We start from the raw sequence: 18,191 nt of genomic DNA, 5'->3' as shown, positions 1-18,191 counted from the left end.
TTCTACGGAGCAGGAACAGAACTTTCAATTAGTAATCTGTATGTTGTTTTTATATGTGGGGAGGGCCCCAGGATGTACTAGTTTTTGAAATGATGAGTTCCTGCTGTAATTTCACTCATAAGAAACATTATTTTCCTTTTCCATAATACATTTCTGTAGATGAAGTTATTAAACATGCAGGGACATAATAATTCAAGAATTCAAGAATTTGGCTGGCTAGTTAATACTGTCATGCCTCAAGGGAAGTTCTTTAAAGTATTCTCATGTACTTTTGAACTAGGCTGCTATATGTTCGATTTCTGTGGTTGTATGTTCTAAGCCAGTTCTCTCCAAGTCATCAATCTCACAATTAGTAATCATTTTTGCCTTCATATCATCTCTTTAAATAGAGTCTACTTTTTTTTAGTTGCATCACTATTTTTTCCTTAATTTATTTGGTGTTATTGAGGTTCAAACTCTGAACCTCATGCTTGCTAGGTACTCTACCTCTTGAACTAAACATCCAGTCCTCCCTTGCTTTAGTTATTTTTCACAAAGAATTTCATGTTTTTGTCCAAGGCTGGTCTCATACAGTGCTCCTTCTACCTACAGTCTACTGTGTAAGTGTGGTAGCAGATGTGTACCTCTACCTCTGGCTTATTAATTGAAAAGAAATCTTGCTAAACTGCCCCACCCCCTGGCTTAAAATTTTAATCGTTCTAATCTCTGCCTCCTGACTAGCTTGTATTACATTCATGAAGCATTGTACCCAATATTTTTTCTTTGATTTTGATGGATGATTTAAATATGAACTCTGGGCTTGGGTGCTGTCCCTCAGCTCTTCAGCTCAAAGCTAGCGCTCTGCCACTTGAGCCACAGTGCCACTGACAGTTTTCTGGTGGTTTATTGGAGATAAGAGTCTCATACACTTTCCTGCCTGGGCTGGCTTTAAACCATGATCCTCAGATCTCAGCCGCCTGAGTAGCTAAGATTATGGGCATGAGCCACCGGTGCCCATTGATATAATGCTTTTAAATTGATTAAATTGATTTTGCTTTTGAATATTTTTTTCTGGGCTATCTTCTAGAAAAAAGAAGTTGTTAGTTGACTACTCAGAAGGCTGAGATATGAGAATTGTGGTTTGAAGCCAGTCCAGGTAAGAAAGTCCATGAGACTCTTATCTCCAATTAATCACAGAAAAAGCTGGAAGTGGAGCTGAGGCTCAAGTGACAAGAGTGCTCAGAGACAACACCCAGGCCCTGAGTTCAAGCCTCAGGACCAACATACACACACACAAAAAAACTCTATAGTATTAGAAGCTCATAGCCTTCATTTTGAGAATGACATTAGATAATATAATTGAAGCCTAAAAGTTGTGCCACTTCTATAAAGGATGGCGTGGTATTTATATTGACAGTATAATGATGGAGAGAGAATGTTTCCCTTTTGTATGAAGGAACATCACAATATCCAGGCAATAGATTTGAATTTTCTAACTATTTTGGAAATAGTTGACTCATTTTTCTTTTCTCAATTTTTTAGGACAAACACAAAGTAATAGCGATTCCATGCCACCTGCTGGAGTGATTATAAAGAAGCCACACCCTGTAACAGTGACTACTTCTATTCCTCCATCATGTCAGCAAAGAGAAGCTAGAGTAAAGAAACCTAATATAGCAGTTGTTGAAATGAAGTCAGAAAAAAAAGATCCTCCTCAGCTTGCTGTACAGGTATGCCAGGGTGCATAAGCAGAAAGTTTTAAGACAAAAACATCTTGGGCTCAATATTGGTACTTTAATTATTATAATTCACAAAAATTTTGATTTCTTCATGGTTTAAGAAGACTTAGAGAGTGTGACTTATATACTAATGCTGCAAACTTTACACAAACACATATAAAAAGACTTGATGCCTATAGAGAGAACTTATTTTTATGTACAAAAGACTAGTCAAGTTATCAGTTCTCCTCAACTTAATCTATAATTTCAAATTTAAAAAAGTAACCAAGTTCTTTTATCTGCAAAAACAAAGGATCATTTTGATATTTGGAAGAATAAATGGCTTAGAAAAGTTGAGTTTTGGTGTTAGTCCAATATAACAGGATTTTAGAATTAACCTTGGTTATCTAAAAGGTATATGTAGCAAGATAGAGACTTCTTGTGTTACTAGTGAACAAAATTCATGGAAATGATATTATGTATGTTGTAATTGCTTTAACAGTGTGAAAGAAAGATCAGTTTTAGACTCTAAATTACTATTTCATAGGCAGTAGGTTAAACTATACAATATTAAAACAGAAATATTAGAAGGTTATTTCATGGAATTTTTATATAAACTGAGACCAAGCCTGGTATATGAGAGAAGAAAACTCAGATATGATAGAAAAGATTTTAATATATAAAATCCAGGGGCTGGGAAGGTGGCTCAGTGGTAGAGCGCATGCCTTGCATGCCAGAGGCCCTGGGTTTGATTTCTCCGCACCACATAAGCAAAAAGAAAAGAGCTGGGAGTGGCGCTGTGGCTCAAGTGGTAGAGTGCTAGCCTTGAGCTGAAGAGCTGAGGGACAGCGCCCAGGCCCAGAGTTCAGGACCCAAAAAGTTCATGACCAGACCCAAAAAAAACAAACAAACAAACAAAATAAAATCCAAAAGTTACTTATATAAGAAAAACAACATAAAAAAGGAAAGCACTAGCAAAGAGTTAACTTTTAACTGAGAAAACATATAGATCAAAATTCAAAAATATTCAAAGGATGTGAACAAGAGTAAGCACAGTTTGTAACAATAACATACTTCTGTCTTAACACTTATTGTAGGAAGTCTTATTTCAGTAAACGTTCGCTAAAGTTTCTAGTTCATTATGCTTTATTGGAAAGTGTTTATTTTTGTTTTTATGTTTTGCTGGTCCTAGGGCTTAACTCAGAGCCTGGGCACTGTCCTAGAGCTTCTTTTGTCAAGGCTAGTGTTCTACCACTTGAGCCATAGCTCTATTTCTGGCTTTTTTTTTTTTTTTTTGTAATTTTATTAGAGATAAAAGTCTCAAGACTTTCTTGCCCAGGCTGGCTTTGAAGCATGATTCTCAGATCTCAGCTCCCTGAGTCACTAGGATTATTGGCGTGAACCACTGGTACCAGCCCTATTTACTTAAGTAGTTGTGCAAAGAAGTTTCAATTCCATAAGTCAGGTTATGACTACAGTGCATCGTGATCATTGTCACTTCTCCCACTCTTCTGTTATGCTTTTATTTTTTTTTGGGTCCGGTCGTGGGGCCTGTACTCTGGGCCTGGGCGCTGTCCCTTAGCTCTTCCGCTCAGGGCTAGCACTCTACCACTTGAGCCACAGCTCCACTTCCAGCTTTTTTCTTTTTGCTTATGTGGTGCTGAGGAATCGAACCCAGGGCCTCAGGCATGCAAGGCAAGTGCTCTACCACTGAGCCACCTTCCCAGCCCATTCTGTTATGCTTTTTATAACTTAGAGATTATGTAAATGTAATTTGCTAGTAATTAATGAGTATCTTCAATATTCGTGTGGCTCAAGAAGTTAATCTAGGGGGCTGGGAAGGTGGCTCAGTGGTAGAGTGCTTGCCTTGCATGCCTGAGGCCCTGGGTTCGATTCCTCAGCACCACATAAGCAAAAAGAAAAAAGCCAGAAGTGGCACTGTGGCTCAAGTGGTAGAGTGCTAGCCTTGAGCTGAAGAACTGAGGGACAGAGCCCAGGCCCAGAGTTCAGGCCCCACGACCAGACCCAAAAACAAAACAAAACAAAACAAAACAAGAAGTTAATCTAATATATACCTAATAAAATGAAATAATTCAAAGTTTAAGAAGAAAACTGTATATAGAAAGATTTTTATATTGTTTTACATGTAATAATAGTAAATTTGGAAATATTCTAAATGCTGATCAATAGGACCCTAATGAAATAAAGCATGTATACTTGTTGAATTACTTAATTTAAAATATGAAGCCTGTACAGAGCATGATAAGGTGTTTATGATCTAATAATAATGAAATACCATAATGAGCACTATTTTACATGCCTAAGTACCTAATAAAAAGGAAAAGAGAATACAGTAATGAAAATAAAGTTATCTTAAGATAGGATTTTAAGATAAGATTTTGGCAAGGCGCCAGTGGCTTACGCCTATAATCCTATCCACTCAGGAGGCTGAGATCTGAGGAACACGGTTCTAAGCCAGCCCGGGCAGGAAAGTCCATGAGACTCTTATCTCCAATTAAACCACCAGAAAACCGGAAGTGGGGGTTGTAGCTCAAGTGGTAAGAATGCTCACCTTGAGCTGAAAAGCTGAGAGACAGTGCCCAGGCCCAGAGTTCAAGTCCCATGACTAACAACAACAACAAAAGAAAAAAAATGATAGGATTTTGTGTTTTCCTCTTTTCACATTTTATAAAATGAGCTTTTATAATTTAAAAAATTGTTAGCTATTAGCATCATCAGTAAAACTTAAAGGACATGTTGTTTTCAAATACTTGTTGTTTACAAATACTTGAGTCAGAATGATTAGGAAAAAGCTACATGTTGTGTTCTATTGTAGGTATTGCCGAGTGTAGATATTGACAGCATTTCCTACAGCAGTGCAGATGCTGAGTCCCCTCTGCCCTGTCCCCGAGAAGCTTCTCTTTCTCCACCATACACTGGGATACAGGTAGATGTCAAAGTTCCGTTATATTGCTTTACCTCATGTCTGGCTGCAGATTTTAACTATCATTGCACTCCAAGCCTTCTATCAGATCATAATCTATTATAATAATGGATATATATAATAATGGATTACAATAATGCATTTAAAATTATTTATAAACTTGAAAAAGGAAGTTTAAGATCTTTATATTTGTAAGTATGCAGAAGGGTAAAATCCCTAGGTAATATTTTGGTATGCAAATTGTGAGACTCACATATATGAAGAATTCTATCTCTTTGGTAAATAATCTCTGATTTACATGGGAATTAGATTCTTTGAATGTGAATTTTCTAGAGACAATTGGAGTTTATATAGCTGGGGATATTACATAGTCATACTGTTGACATGATTGGCACTTAGGACTTTTGCTGTAGCAAAATAGAACTGTAATTTATCTCAATCCAAGGTTTTGTTATTGAAAGCAGACTTGATCAATGAAGGTAACAGAGAAAACACCAAGAATCTCTATCTAATTTAACTTACATCAATAATTTTGTTTTTATTGAAAATTTATTGAAATATATTTAATTACAGATAATAAATTTTTGGACTTTTAATCATTCTTACTCTTGACAAGATACTGATGTGGATTTTGGTGACTGAATTTTATATAGCAAAGCCCATATATTAGATTTCTGAAATTACTATTTCTAAAAGTTTTACTTTTTTGTGAGTTTGTATATGCTTCTATAGATACACATACAAGCACTTTATCTTAACTATAGAAAAAAAATCATAATCTTGTCAACCTATTGATCAATGACTTAAGTTATACTTATTGACAATCCTTTAAATGTTAAATTTTAATACTAAAACTGGGGCTGGGATGTGGCTGAAGAAGTTGAGCACTTGCCTAGTAAGTGAAAGGCTCTGAGTTCAAACCTCAGTACCTTTAGCAAAAAAAAAAAAAAAAAAAAAAAGCAACTTTGTAAATAAATGTTTGTGGAGCATAAGACATGGAAACTGAGAATCACAATTATTGCAGGGCTGGAAAGGTAACTCAGTGGTAGAGTGCTTGCCTTGCATGCATGAGGCCCTGGGTTTGATTCCTCAATACCACATAAGCAGAAAAAGCCAGAGGTGGTACTATGGCTCAAATGGTAGAGTGCCGGCCTTGAGCTGAAGAGCTGAGGGACAGCTCCCAGGCTCAGAGTTCAGGCAGGCCCACGACTGACAAAAAAAAAGTACATCAAGTATGAGGAAATCCTTTAAATGTTAAAAATTGATACTAAAACCAATATTTAATTTTTACAGCTATTGAAATGATGGTCTAAAGGCTTAGGGACTAGTTTCGATTTCATTTATTAAGTAAATGACACATTTAAACTTCAAAAATACAAATGCAAAAAAGTATAAATGCAAAATATAAAATATAAAAAATAGAGCCATTTGGAAATATGATACATTATATATAAATTTTTACAACTTGAGCATAATCTTTTTTTCTTAGATTCCAGAATTTGTAAAGGTAGATGACGACTTGAAGTTGCCTGGAACTAACTTGAATGAAGTAATTGATGTTACACAGGTAATAAAACTTATACCATGAGAAGTTCTCCTAATATTTGTGCAAGTGGTTGAATACCTTTGGCTTTCTTTCCTTTTCTTTTTTTGTTGGTTGTGGGGCTTGAACTCTGGGCCTGGGCACTGTCCCTTAGCTCTTCAGCTCAAGGCTAGCACTCTACCACTTGAGCCACAGCGCTACTTCTAGCTTTTTCTGTTTATGTGATACTGAGGAATCGAACCCAGGGCTTCATGCAGGCAAGGCAAGCACTCTACCACTAAACCACATTCCCAACCCAGTATACTTCTATTTTTTAAACCTATATATAAAGTTAAGATTCTGTGGTCCAGTTTTATCTTCATATGTGTTACCTTCTGCCTCCATGAAATGTGATAATCATTTGTCTTTCCTACCTGGATTTACCTCACTTGCCTCTGTTCTTTCCTTCTATTACTTCCCTCCCTCCCTCCCTCCCTCCCTCCCTCCCTTTCTTCCTTCCTTCCCTTTCTTCTTTCTTTCTTCTGATCCTAAGGCTTGAATTCAGGGTCTCGGTGTTGTCCCTGAACTTCTATTGTTTTGCTCAAGGTTACTGCTCTACCACATGAGCCAGAGCACCATGTAGATAAGAGTCTCATAGACTTTCCTAACTAGGCTGGCTTTTTGAATCATGATCTGAGTAGGTAGGATTACAGGCTGGAGCCACCAGCACCTGGCTTCTTTCCATTTCTTTTCAACCCTCTCTCCAGCCTGTCCCTTCTACATTTTAATACATTTATCTATTGAATATTGTGGTAGTTGTTTGTTTATATTGGAAAAAAGTTGGAAATAGTCCAAAATCCAAGAGGAGCTCCCATATGGAGGGCAAATTATAGAAATGATAGAAATAATAAAATGCACAGAGGGAAAATGGAGGAGAAAGTAAAATATGAAAAATAGGAGAAGAGATAATAGAATATAAAATTAATTGAAGCTACATTAAAATAAAAAATTGTATATTTTTTATATTTCTCTGACTTTTGGAACTGACTAGTTTTGGTTTTAGTAATAAAAAAATGAAATCTTATTTTAGATGTCAGAATTGACCTGAGTTGAGTTAAATATAAATATAATATATATAAATATATAAATATAAATATAAAAAAAGATGAATTCAGTTTAGGTTATTTTCATGTAACAATGACTGGTTGGGAATGGTTTTGTTTACTTTTAAGTGTTTATGGAAATTTCATAATAAAATTTTTTAAATATCAGAAATAACTTTTGAGCATTACCTGATGATGAAAGTAATACTGTAAAGTGATCTAATTGCATACTTAATATGAAATAGATTTTATAAGAACAAAATGGTATTTGGGAAAAAGTTGCTTTTTTTGGTCAGTCATGGGGCTTGAACTCTGGGACTTAGCGCTGTCCCTCAGCTCTCAAGGCTAGCGCTCTACCACTTGAGTCACAGTGCCACTTGCAACTTTTTCTGTTTATGTGGTGCTAAGGAATTGAACCCAGGACCTCATGCATCCAAGGCAAGCTCTCTACCACTGAGCCACCTTCTCAGCCCCGGGAAAAAGTTTTAAGATGGTAAATTTCCTAAATTTCTAAAGGGAGATATTAATAATGTTTATTAGTAATTCAGTCACAATCAAATTTTCTGGGGTTTTTATGACTCTATAGAGTGAATATTGATATTTTGTTCTGGTTTTTATGATGATGGTGATCAAATCCAGGGCCTCACAAATGCTAGGCAAGTACTGTACCACTGAACTATATCTTCAGCTCAAATATTTGGTTTTAAAAGGACAAACTAATAATGCAATTAAGGATTCTTCAATTGTGGTTTGTATAGTTAATAAGTATTTTATACTCAAAATATAACCTAATTCAGAATGTTTGTTAATTTAGAAATGGTTCATTTGTGTAGTTTAGTGCTCAGCCTAAACCAATGTTTGAAAATGTTGAAGAAATCTATGTGTCTTTTTTCTTGTTACCAGGAAGAAGAAACACGTGATGAAATTCCAGAATGTTCTGAACCAATGTTGGAGTTTAACAGAAGTGTTAAAGTTCTTTCTACAAAATATAATGGTCCTCCATTTCCACCAGTTGTTTCTACATTTCAGCCAACTACTAATATTCTAGAAAAAGTAATAGAGAGAAAAGAAACATTGGAAAATGACTTAGTTCAGTGGTGAGTTTACAATCATATTTGTTTGATAAGAATCATAGTAGCAAATATAACTGTAAAGTATAAATTGTAGTTGAGAAACTTCCTTGTCTTTTTTTATTAAATTTTTCCTTTGTGAATGTCAATGAAAATTATTTGATATAATGCCTATTTATTTATTTATTTATTTTGATCATGGGGCTTGAACTCTGGGCATGGGTGCCATCCCTGAGCTCTTCAGCTCAAGGCGAATGCTCTGCTACTTGAGTCACATCGCCACTTCTGGTTTCTGGTGCTTAATTGGAGATGAGTCTCACGGACTTTCCTGCCTGGGCTGGCTTTGAACCCTGAATCCTCAGATCTCAGCCTCCTGAGTAGCTAGGATTACAGGTGTGAGCCACCAGTGCCCAGTAATACAATGCTTTAAAATTTATTTTGCTCTTAAATATTTTTTCCTGGGCTATCTTCTAGAACAAAAGAAGCTGTTACTTGAATAACAGAAGCCTTAAAAATGGAGATGTTCTGGCTACACCTGTAATCCCAGCTACTCAGAAGGTGAAGATAGGATTAGGGTTTGACGCTAGCCCAGGCAAAGTTAGCACAAGATGCTTTCTGAAAACAGACTAAAAGTAAAAAAGGACTTAAGGTGTGGTCAAGGGCAAGACTATAAGTTCAGTCTCCAGCAGTGCAAATAGAAAGTACAGGTTCCTTATTGTAGTGATTCACTTCCAGAATATAGTGATTCACTTCCAGAATGTATTCTAAGGAAATAATTATGGCTCTGTTACTCAGCCAGATAATACCAACACTAGAAACAGGCAAACAGCAAAAGGTGGTAAGAATACATTACTTGGTTATTACATGTGAATATGAAACTGATTCTTATTATATCCTTACCTTTACTTGTAAATAACCTTAAGGAAGTTAGGACAGAGGAGTGATTATTTTTGTTTTTTTGAGACAAGGTCTATCTGTGTTGTTTAACCTGGCCTTGAACTTGAACTTGAGATCGTCCTACCTCACCCTCCTAAGTAGCTAGAATTCTAATAGTATACCATCATGCCCAGATTATGAAATATAGCTGGACACCGGTGGCTCACACCTACAATCCTAGCTACTTAGGAGGCTGAGATCTGAGGATTGTGATTCAAAGCCAGCCTGGGCAGGAAAGTCAGTGAAATCTTATCTTCACTATACCACCAGAAAATCAAAAGTGGTGCTGTGGTTCAAGTGGTAGAGTGCTCACCTTGAGCTGAAGAGCTCAAGGACAGCGCCCAGGCCCAGAGTTCAAGCCCAGACCGACAAAAAAAAAAAAAAAAAAAAAGAAAAAGAAAAGAAAAAAAGAAATGTTTGTTATAAACTAAAGAACTGTTCATTGAGCCATTAAACTTAGATTTAGAAGAATATTGGATGATAGTGAAAAATACTAGTGCACAGCTATATAAGTGAAGCAATACTTATAACCTCGGCTTATAAGACCTGAAAAATAAATATGCACAGAATAAAAACAAGTTGCTAACCACATTTATCCTTGAATCAAGGATTATGGTGAGCATTCTCAAACTTATAAAAACCTTTTATATATTCTCTAAATATGCTATAATCAACTTCTACCATTTGTATAATAATTTTTTGGTGGGGGGGGGTCTGGTCGTGGGGCCTGAACTCTGGGCCTGGGCGCTGTCCTTCAGCTCTTCAGCTCAAGGCTAGCGCTCTACCACTTGAGCCACAGCACCACTTCCAGCTTTTTTTCTCTTTTGCTTATGTGGTGCTGGGGCATTGAACCCAGGGCCTCATGCATACAAGGCAAGCGCTCTACCACTGAGCCACCTTCCCAGCCCTTGTATAATAATTTTTAAAGCATCTCAGCTGTTCTAAAGAAATGTAACAAAAAAAGTCTTTCTTTATCCTTTCCTTTTTCTCTTCCCTTTCCTGAAAATGATTTGGAAAAAAGATTTTCTTTCTTTTAGGGAGAATACTACTTTGTATTACCATCTACATATTTATTTCCCTGAAGAGTAGGCAGCTAGACTGTCTTCTAGCTTTGCTTTGTTATTATCTTACAAATTAGCTCTCACAATGTGAATCAAACCTTGGAGGCACAAGATATGCCAGATAATCGTTGGCCAAATCTTATCATAAATTTAGGCATTCCATTAAACTTTTCATTAAACTAATATGAAAGAGTTTTTATTCTGTTTCATGTGGTTTTTCTTGTTGGAAAATACATTTTTTTCTTTCCAGATGTACTTTTCAGATGACTGCTTCCATATGTAAATGTTTATACCATGGGAACAGGTTATGTTTAAGGATGATGTGGGTAACATGTTCTATACTTCAGCCAAACTTAGGAGTTCTTTTATTCCCCCAGGGTAGAACAAGAAATAATGTCAAGAATTATCTCTAGACTCTTTCCAATCCAGCATCAGGCCAGGCCTAATGACAGTGATTCAGTTAGTGAAGCAAGTGAATCATTGACTTCTGACATTGGTAAGTGAGATGGAATATTTTCTTTCTTTTGTTATCAAAAGTTAAAACCTTTAGTTCATTGTGGATTTATATATACCAAAGGTACCTTCTTCCCTTTATTCTGTACTGCAGCTTTTAAATTAAGGTGTTTCCCTCATCCCTCTACTCCAAACTCTCTATTTTTCTATCATAGTAAATATGTATAAGTATATATATATATATATTTATGCATATAATTTAATGTGTTTGTTATAATAATTACTAGACTATGGTTGATTTATATGTCTTTCTTACTCACTAGACTATAAATTACTCGATTAAAGATGTTTCTTTACTGCCTAGCCCTTCACTGATACCTATTAAGAACATCTTCACCGAATAATTAAATGAACTTCTTTTGTGTGTGTATGTGTGAGTGGTACTGGGGTTTAAACTCAGGGCTTCATGCTTGTTTAGGCAGGTCCTCTACTACTGAGCTATGAACCAACCCCTTTTACCCCTAATCTCCACTTCTAGAAAAGATAGGATAATAGTTATGCCATTATACCCAAACCTGTTTGCTATTCTACTTGATGCTCTACTGGCATCCTACCTTTGACATAGCCAAAATTGATTTCCTTTTTCTGTCTAAACCAGCTCTTCCTTTGTGCTTTTAGTTAAGAATCTCACTACTTTCTTGCCTAGGCTTGTCTTAAACTGTGATTCTCAGATCTCAGCCTTCTGGATAGCTAGGATTACAGGTGTGAGCCACATTTATTCAGTTCTTTAGTGGTGGGAAAAAGGCAATTTATTTGTATGTTTTCCTCCCTCTTTTGGCTTGTGGAGATAGAATATGAATACTTATCTTTGTCTTTGTCATGTTTGTATTTTCACTTTTATTCCTTCTTCCACCCTCACATATATTGGCACAATCACACATATTGGGAACTCTAAAAGTTGAAGAATCAAGATTTAGGTTGTACCTACGTTTCTTGCCCACTTATGTTGAAAAATCTTTCACTTTTTAGTGGAAGGAACAAGTGGCGGTGCTCTTCAGCTCTTTGTTGATGCGGGTGTTCCGGTGAATTCAGACATGATTAGCCATTTTGTGAATGAAGCTCTTGCTGAGACCATTGCTGTCATGCTGGGTGACCGGGAAACAAAGAAGCAAGCTCCTGCTACCACCAGTGCTTCTGGTGATATTTCAACAAATGAAACATGCTTGCCGGAAACATGCGTGCCAGAAACATGCTTGCCGGTAGAAGTGACTTTCCTTTCATGATTTAAGAGTTCTAGGGTACTTTTTGATAGGTTTAAATAAATTTTAAACTACATACCATGTGATCACACTGTAGAATTTTATTCCTTATTGTTTATCATTTTTAGCATAGATTCATTGTTAGAAAGGGGTTTCTTTGTGATACTTACATACATGCATGTAATGTACTTTGATCAGACTCACCTCATTTTTGTCACTCTTTCTTAACCTGCCTCCTCTCAATTCTTTTTTTTTTTGGGGGTGGTCCCCAGTCGTGGGGCCTGCACTCCGCTGTCCCTCAGCTATTCAGCTCAAGGCTAGCACGTTATCACTTGAGCCATAGCACCACTTCCGGCTTTTTTTTTCTGCTTATGTGGTGCTGAGGAATCGAACCCAGGGCCCATGCATACAAGGCAAGCGCTCTACCACTGAGCCACCTTCCCAGCCCCCTCTCAATTCTTATTGCTATAATAAAAAGTTTTTGCTTAGCATTTTTTTTAAACTTTTAAATCTGCAGAAAAGTTGAAAGTATGATATACTGAATGTCTATCTCCCTTATCTGTATTTCAAAGTTGATAACATATTGGCCTATTTTTTAAATTGTTGTATCTACTGCCCTTTAAAAATGACTTGAGGGGCTGGGAAGGTGGCTCAGTGGTAGAGCGCTTGCCTTGTAAGCATGAGGCCCTGGGTTCGATTCCTCAGCACCACATAAACAGAAAAAGCCGGAAGTGGCGCTGTGGTTCCAGTGGTAGAGCGCTAGCCTTGAGCTGAAGAGCTCAGGGACAGTGCCCAGACCCAGAGTTCAGGCCTCATGACCGGCAAAAAATAAAAAATAAAAAAAATAAAAATAAAAATAAAAATGACTTGAAAGTTGCAGATACCATTATACCTTAACTCAAAGCATCAGCAGTATCACCAATGAACAAGTTGCTTTCTTCAGTAACTAAAATGTCATATCCCACCAAATTTAATATTAATATTTAAACAATGAGACCATTTTCAAATTTTCCCAAATGTTCCAAAAATGCCTCTTTTTAATCTTTTTAAATTTATGTACAGTCAAATGATCTCTTGGTGGGTTTTTGGGTTTTTTTTTTTTTTGGTTTAACTTCTGTTTTTAATCTCTTACAAGAGATTTTTGGGTCAGGTCGTGGGTCCTGAACTCTGGGCCTGGGCACTGTCCCTCAGCTTTTTAGCTCAAGGCTAGCACTCTACCACTTGAGCCACAGAGCCACTTCTGGCTTTTTTTTTCTGCTTATGTGGTGCTGAGGAATCGAACCCAGGGCCTCGAGCATGCAAAGCAAGTGCTCTACCACTGAGCCACCTTCCCAGCCCGAAAATATATTTTAATAAATATATTTATTACTGATTGTTTTATCAGCTTTATTATATAAAATAGAATTCAGTTATAGCAGCATGAAATTATACAAACTCAAATATATTCTGTATTACCAGTTGTAAAAACTATAATCATTTCTGATCCTATAAATTACATAGATTTAAGTAGTGCTATTGCTTCAGATTCATTCCATTGATATATCTGTATATATCTATATATACCTATGAAATGACTTAAGATTATTTGCAAGTCTGAGGAAAGGAATTGTATAGAAAGGACACAAATAGGAAAGTAACTGTTATGCTTTTGTATCTTAAAATTTTTGAACTATTTGAGTAGTTACATACTCAACAGATTAACATTAAAATTTTCCTTTTTTTTCCCCTAGTACTTTCTATCTTTCTATTGTCTTCCTCTTTCCTATTCCCCCACTTTTTCCTTATCTCTTCATTATTTTTTAAATACTGGTCCTCTTGTGCTTAAAGGCTGTTTTTGTTTTTTGTTGTGTGTGTGTGTTTTTTTTTTTTTTTGTCCTGGGGCTTGAACTCTGGGCCTAGGTGTTATCCCTGAGCTCTTCAGTTCAAGGTGAATGCTCTACTACTTGAGCCACAGCAGCACTTCCAGTTTTCTTTTTGTTGGTTTGTTTGTTGCTGTGTTTTTTTTGTTTGTTTGTTTGTTTTTGGTCAGTCATGGGGCCTGAACTCTGGGCCTGGTTTCTGTCCCTGAGTTCTTCGGCTCAAGACTAGCACTCTACCACTTGAGCCACAGCACCATTTCTGGCTTTTTCTGCTTATGTGGTGCTGAGGAATTGAACCCAGGGCCTCACGCATGCAAGGCAAGCACTCTACCACTGAGCCACCTTCCTAGCCCCCACTTCTGGTTTTCTGTGGTTAATTGAAGATAGAGTCTCACAGATGTTCCTGTCGCAGCAAGCTTTGAACTGCAATCCTCAGATCTCAGCCTCCTGAGTAGCTAGAATTACAGGTGTGAGCCACCAGCACTGGGCTTTGTTTTTTTCAGTTAAATTGCAGGGCTTGTCTATCAATGTAGTGGGCTTTTGGTCTAAGCTGTATGCATTTAGTCTTCCTTTCTGTATTAAAAGACAATACTTTAGCTGAGTGCTGGTGGCTCACACCTGTAATCCTAGCTCTCAGGAGACTGAGATCTGAGGATAACAGTTAGAAGCCAGCACAGGCAGGAAAGTCTGTGAGACTCTTATCGCCAATAAACTACTCAAAAAAGCTGGAAGTGGCCCTGTAGCTTAAGTGGTAGAGAGAAAGCTCACTTTGAGCAAAAGAAGCTCAGGGGCAATGCCCAGGCCCAGCGTTCATCCCCCAGGACTAGCAAAAAAAAGACTATTTAAAATTTTTGAGAGGCCTAATTCAGAGGTGATTTCCAAAGAGTTTTTCTTTTTTTTTTTTTAATTGTGAAAATACTGTACAGAGGGGTTATAATGACATGGGCAAGATAATGAGTACATTTCTTTTTCTTTTTTTGGGGGGGGGGTCCGGTTGAGGGCCTGAACTCTGGGACTGGGTATTGTCCCTCAGCTCTTCAGCTCAAGGCTAGCGCTCTACCACTTGAGCCACAGCACCACTTCTGGCTTTTTTCTCTGCTTATGTGGTGCTGATGAATCGAACCCAGGCCTTCATGCATGCAAGGCAAGCGCTCTACCACTAAGCCACCTTTCCAGCCCCAATGAGTACATTTCTTATCAAGCATTGTAGCCTCCTCCTTTGTTTCCCCTTCCCATCCCTTCCCATCTTCCCCTCCCCCACCCCCTCCACCCAATCTCCCTCTCCAAAGTTGCAAAGTTCCAAAGAGTTTCTTTAGGTCATTTTTACACTAGACAGTTAGGACCCAGGGAACCTGAGACTCCTTTTTGTTGTTATTTTGCCTAAGTTCTGTACAGTCTATGGATGAACTCTGTATTATTGTTATTTTTATTTTGATGATCAACACCATTTGTCTTGTTTTACTCATTTATTTTAGGAAAGAGTGTATACCCCAGTGGCTACCCCACAGCCTACTCCTCCTGGCTCACCTCCAGCATCCCCTAAGCTCGTGTTATTACAAACTCCAGATTCCTCTCCCTGCGATTCAGATCATGAGATAGCTTTTTCTGTGAAAGAAATAGTTGCTGAAAAAGGTATGACCTTTATTTCTTTGACTTAATTATAATTTAAGCAACTATTAACTAAAAGTTTGTAATTTGTTTTCTAAGATGCTTTTGATTATACATAGTCATTGCTTACTGGGTTTTAGAAAATCACTTTTTTTTGCAAAGAAATTAAGGAATTAGTTGTCACTTGACCATCTTATATTTCTATAACAGAATATCACATACTCTGGGTAGTTTGTAAAGAAAGTAAATTAATTTCTTACAATTCTGGAAGCTGGAAAGTCCAAGACTAAGAGACTGCATCTGTTAAGGGCTTCCTTGCTGTTTCATAAATGTCAGAAGGAACTACTACATGGTGGAAAAGCATGGAACCCCTGACTTCAAGTCCTCTTCTCACCCTTAATTAGTTCCCAACAGTCCCACCTCCAAATATCTCTTGCATATGGGAATTAAATTTCATTCAGTCCTCGAGATATTTAAACCATATCACCACTTCTTAAAGTACATAATCTAACAGACAGATTACTGTTAAGTGGTACTGAGGAATAGAATCCAGGGCTTCATGCATGCAAGGCGAGCACTCTTACCATCAAGTCACATTCCCAGCCCTTTTCTTTTACTTCTTATACTGAACTAAATTAATCTCTCATTCATAGCCACAACCTTCACCAGTGTTATTCTTATTGCTATTATTTGTATGCCAGAATGTAAGGGGTATCTGAAGAGATGTATATTGCCTTCCTTTACTAACCTTTATATTTTTCCTCTTTTTAAGAAAAATCTTTACGGACTGATATGTCTGCCATCACACTTAATACTCCAACAATTACTCCTACTTTGACACCTCCCTCAGCAGCAGCTCTTACCCCAACTTTGTCAGAGATTTCCATTGATAAAATGAAGATAACGAGCTCAGAATTGAAGATTCCTAAGCCATGGGGAGATGGAGACCTGCCATTGGATGAAGAGAATCCTAATTCATTTCAAGAGGATCTTCAACCAAGAGCTATGTAAGAAAGAACATACAATTGTCCCCCATCCTGCTGTTTCCATTTTGTTTTGCCAGTACTGGAGATTGAACTCAGGACTTGTGCTTGTTGTATAGGTGCTCTACCATTTGAACTATGCCTCCTGCCTTTATTTTCTGTTCTTTATTTTTTTGTATAAGTTCACATGTTTTTGCCCAGGTCCAGTCTTAGACTATGCTCCTCCTACCTGTGCCTTTCATGTAGCTGGGATCACAGTCACGAACCAGCTTTTTTGTTGAGATGGTCCTGTCAACTTTTCCCTCGGACTAGTCTTGAGCTACAGTCTCCCTGATCTCTTCTTCCATGCATTAAAATTTACAGACATGAGCCACTGCTCCCGTCCTATACTTGTCCCTCTGTATCTGACAGGGAATTGGTACCTGGACACACTCATGCCAACATTCACACATATTCAAATCCCTTTATATAATAATAGGGCGTAGTATTTGCATATAACCAATGAATATTCTCTTATATACTTACCATCATTTCTAGATTACTTAGAATACCTAATTCAATGTAAATGCTCTGTGAAGAGTTGTTATATTGCATTGCTCAGGGGAGAATAACAAGGAAAAAGTACAGATGCTTTTTGCTTTCCAATATATTCCATTTGTTGTTAACTGAATACTGAATGTAGAACTTGTGGATAGGGTGAATTATATTCACTTTCAGTAACTCTGTATTCTGACATTTGATTTATATGACCCATGGAAAACACAGCCATGATATATGAAGCTTTGTAAACCACAAACTATGCTTTGGGTTGTTGGTGGTAGATGGTTTTTTTGTTTTGTTTTTGTTTTTGTTTTACAGTGTTGGGTATCAAACCCAGGGCCTTTGATATGCTAGGGTAGTGTTCTACCACTAAGCAATATACCTTTACCAAACTAGAAATAAGAAGTTTTATAAACATTGTTCTTTTTTAAAATTTCTATGAAATTTATTTATACCTTTGCTTCCTCTTAAAAGTTTTTTTTTTAATTTTTATTTTCATTTTTTGTGAACATACTGTACAGAGGGGTTACAATTACATGGGCAAGATAATGAGTACATTTCTTATCAAGCATTGCAGCCTCCTCCTTTGTTTACCCTTCACATCCCTTCCCAGCCTCCCTCCCCCACCCCCCCACCCAATCCTTCCCCCCACCCCACCCCGCACCAAAGTTGTAAAGTTCATTTTCGACATGACACCTTGTACTTCTCATTGTTGCAAAGGTCCACCTGTATTCTTAAACGACTTGTTTTTCCCCATCTCCTCCACAAATTATACCGACATCAAATATAGTGAAAGCAGGGGTTATACTGTGGGGGAGTCTTAAAAAGTTTTGAAACAGATTATAGTAAGACATCCGATTGTTAATAAAATAGAAAGTTATTTCACCTTAGTGTGATCATCATTTACAAAGTTATTCAGTTAATATCAGTTTACTTTCATATAACTGATTACTATAAGTGTGTATTTCATTGCTAGAACTTGCTAGTTGGTCTTTGATTAAAACATAAAAACAATTTTAGAAGAATGAATCTCAGCCATGCTCTGATGGCTCACTCAGGAAGCTGCGATCTGAAGATTGTGGTTCAAAGCCAGGCAGGAAAGTCTGTGAGGCACTTTTATCTCCATTTAACCACTGGAAAACTGGAAGTGGAGCTA

General features: G+C 37.1%; 1 protein-coding gene across 5 annotated transcripts in view; it reads left to right on the top strand.

Moving 5' to 3' along the window:
- The window catches only part of Kiaa0586 (KIAA0586 ortholog), a 130,227-nt gene that overhangs the window by 40,685 nt on the left and 71,351 nt on the right, over window positions 1-18,191 (top strand). For all 5 annotated transcript variants that reach the window (XM_070032601.1, XM_070032610.1, XM_070032592.1 and 2 more), the window contains 8 exons: window positions 1,522-1,709; window positions 4,534-4,644; window positions 6,131-6,208; window positions 8,170-8,363; window positions 10,711-10,829; window positions 11,816-12,045; window positions 15,380-15,536; window positions 16,285-16,519. In XM_070032601.1, the coding sequence (XP_069888702.1) occupies window positions 1,522-1,709; window positions 4,534-4,644; window positions 6,131-6,208; window positions 8,170-8,363; window positions 10,711-10,829; window positions 11,816-12,045; window positions 15,380-15,536; window positions 16,285-16,519 (1,312 nt within the window). The remainder of the gene's footprint in view (window positions 1-1,521; window positions 1,710-4,533; window positions 4,645-6,130; window positions 6,209-8,169; window positions 8,364-10,710; window positions 10,830-11,815; window positions 12,046-15,379; window positions 15,537-16,284; window positions 16,520-18,191) is intronic.

The sequence above is a fragment of the Dipodomys merriami genome, unplaced genomic scaffold (assembly GCF_024711535.1).
Source record: "Dipodomys merriami isolate MVZ:Mamm:240054 unplaced genomic scaffold, mDipMer1.0.p SCAF_1, whole genome shotgun sequence".
Classification (NCBI taxonomy): Eukaryota; Metazoa; Chordata; class Mammalia; order Rodentia; family Heteromyidae; genus Dipodomys; species Dipodomys merriami.
Note: the sequence above shows the minus strand (reverse complement) of the source record. Positions and strands in the feature narration are given on the sequence as shown.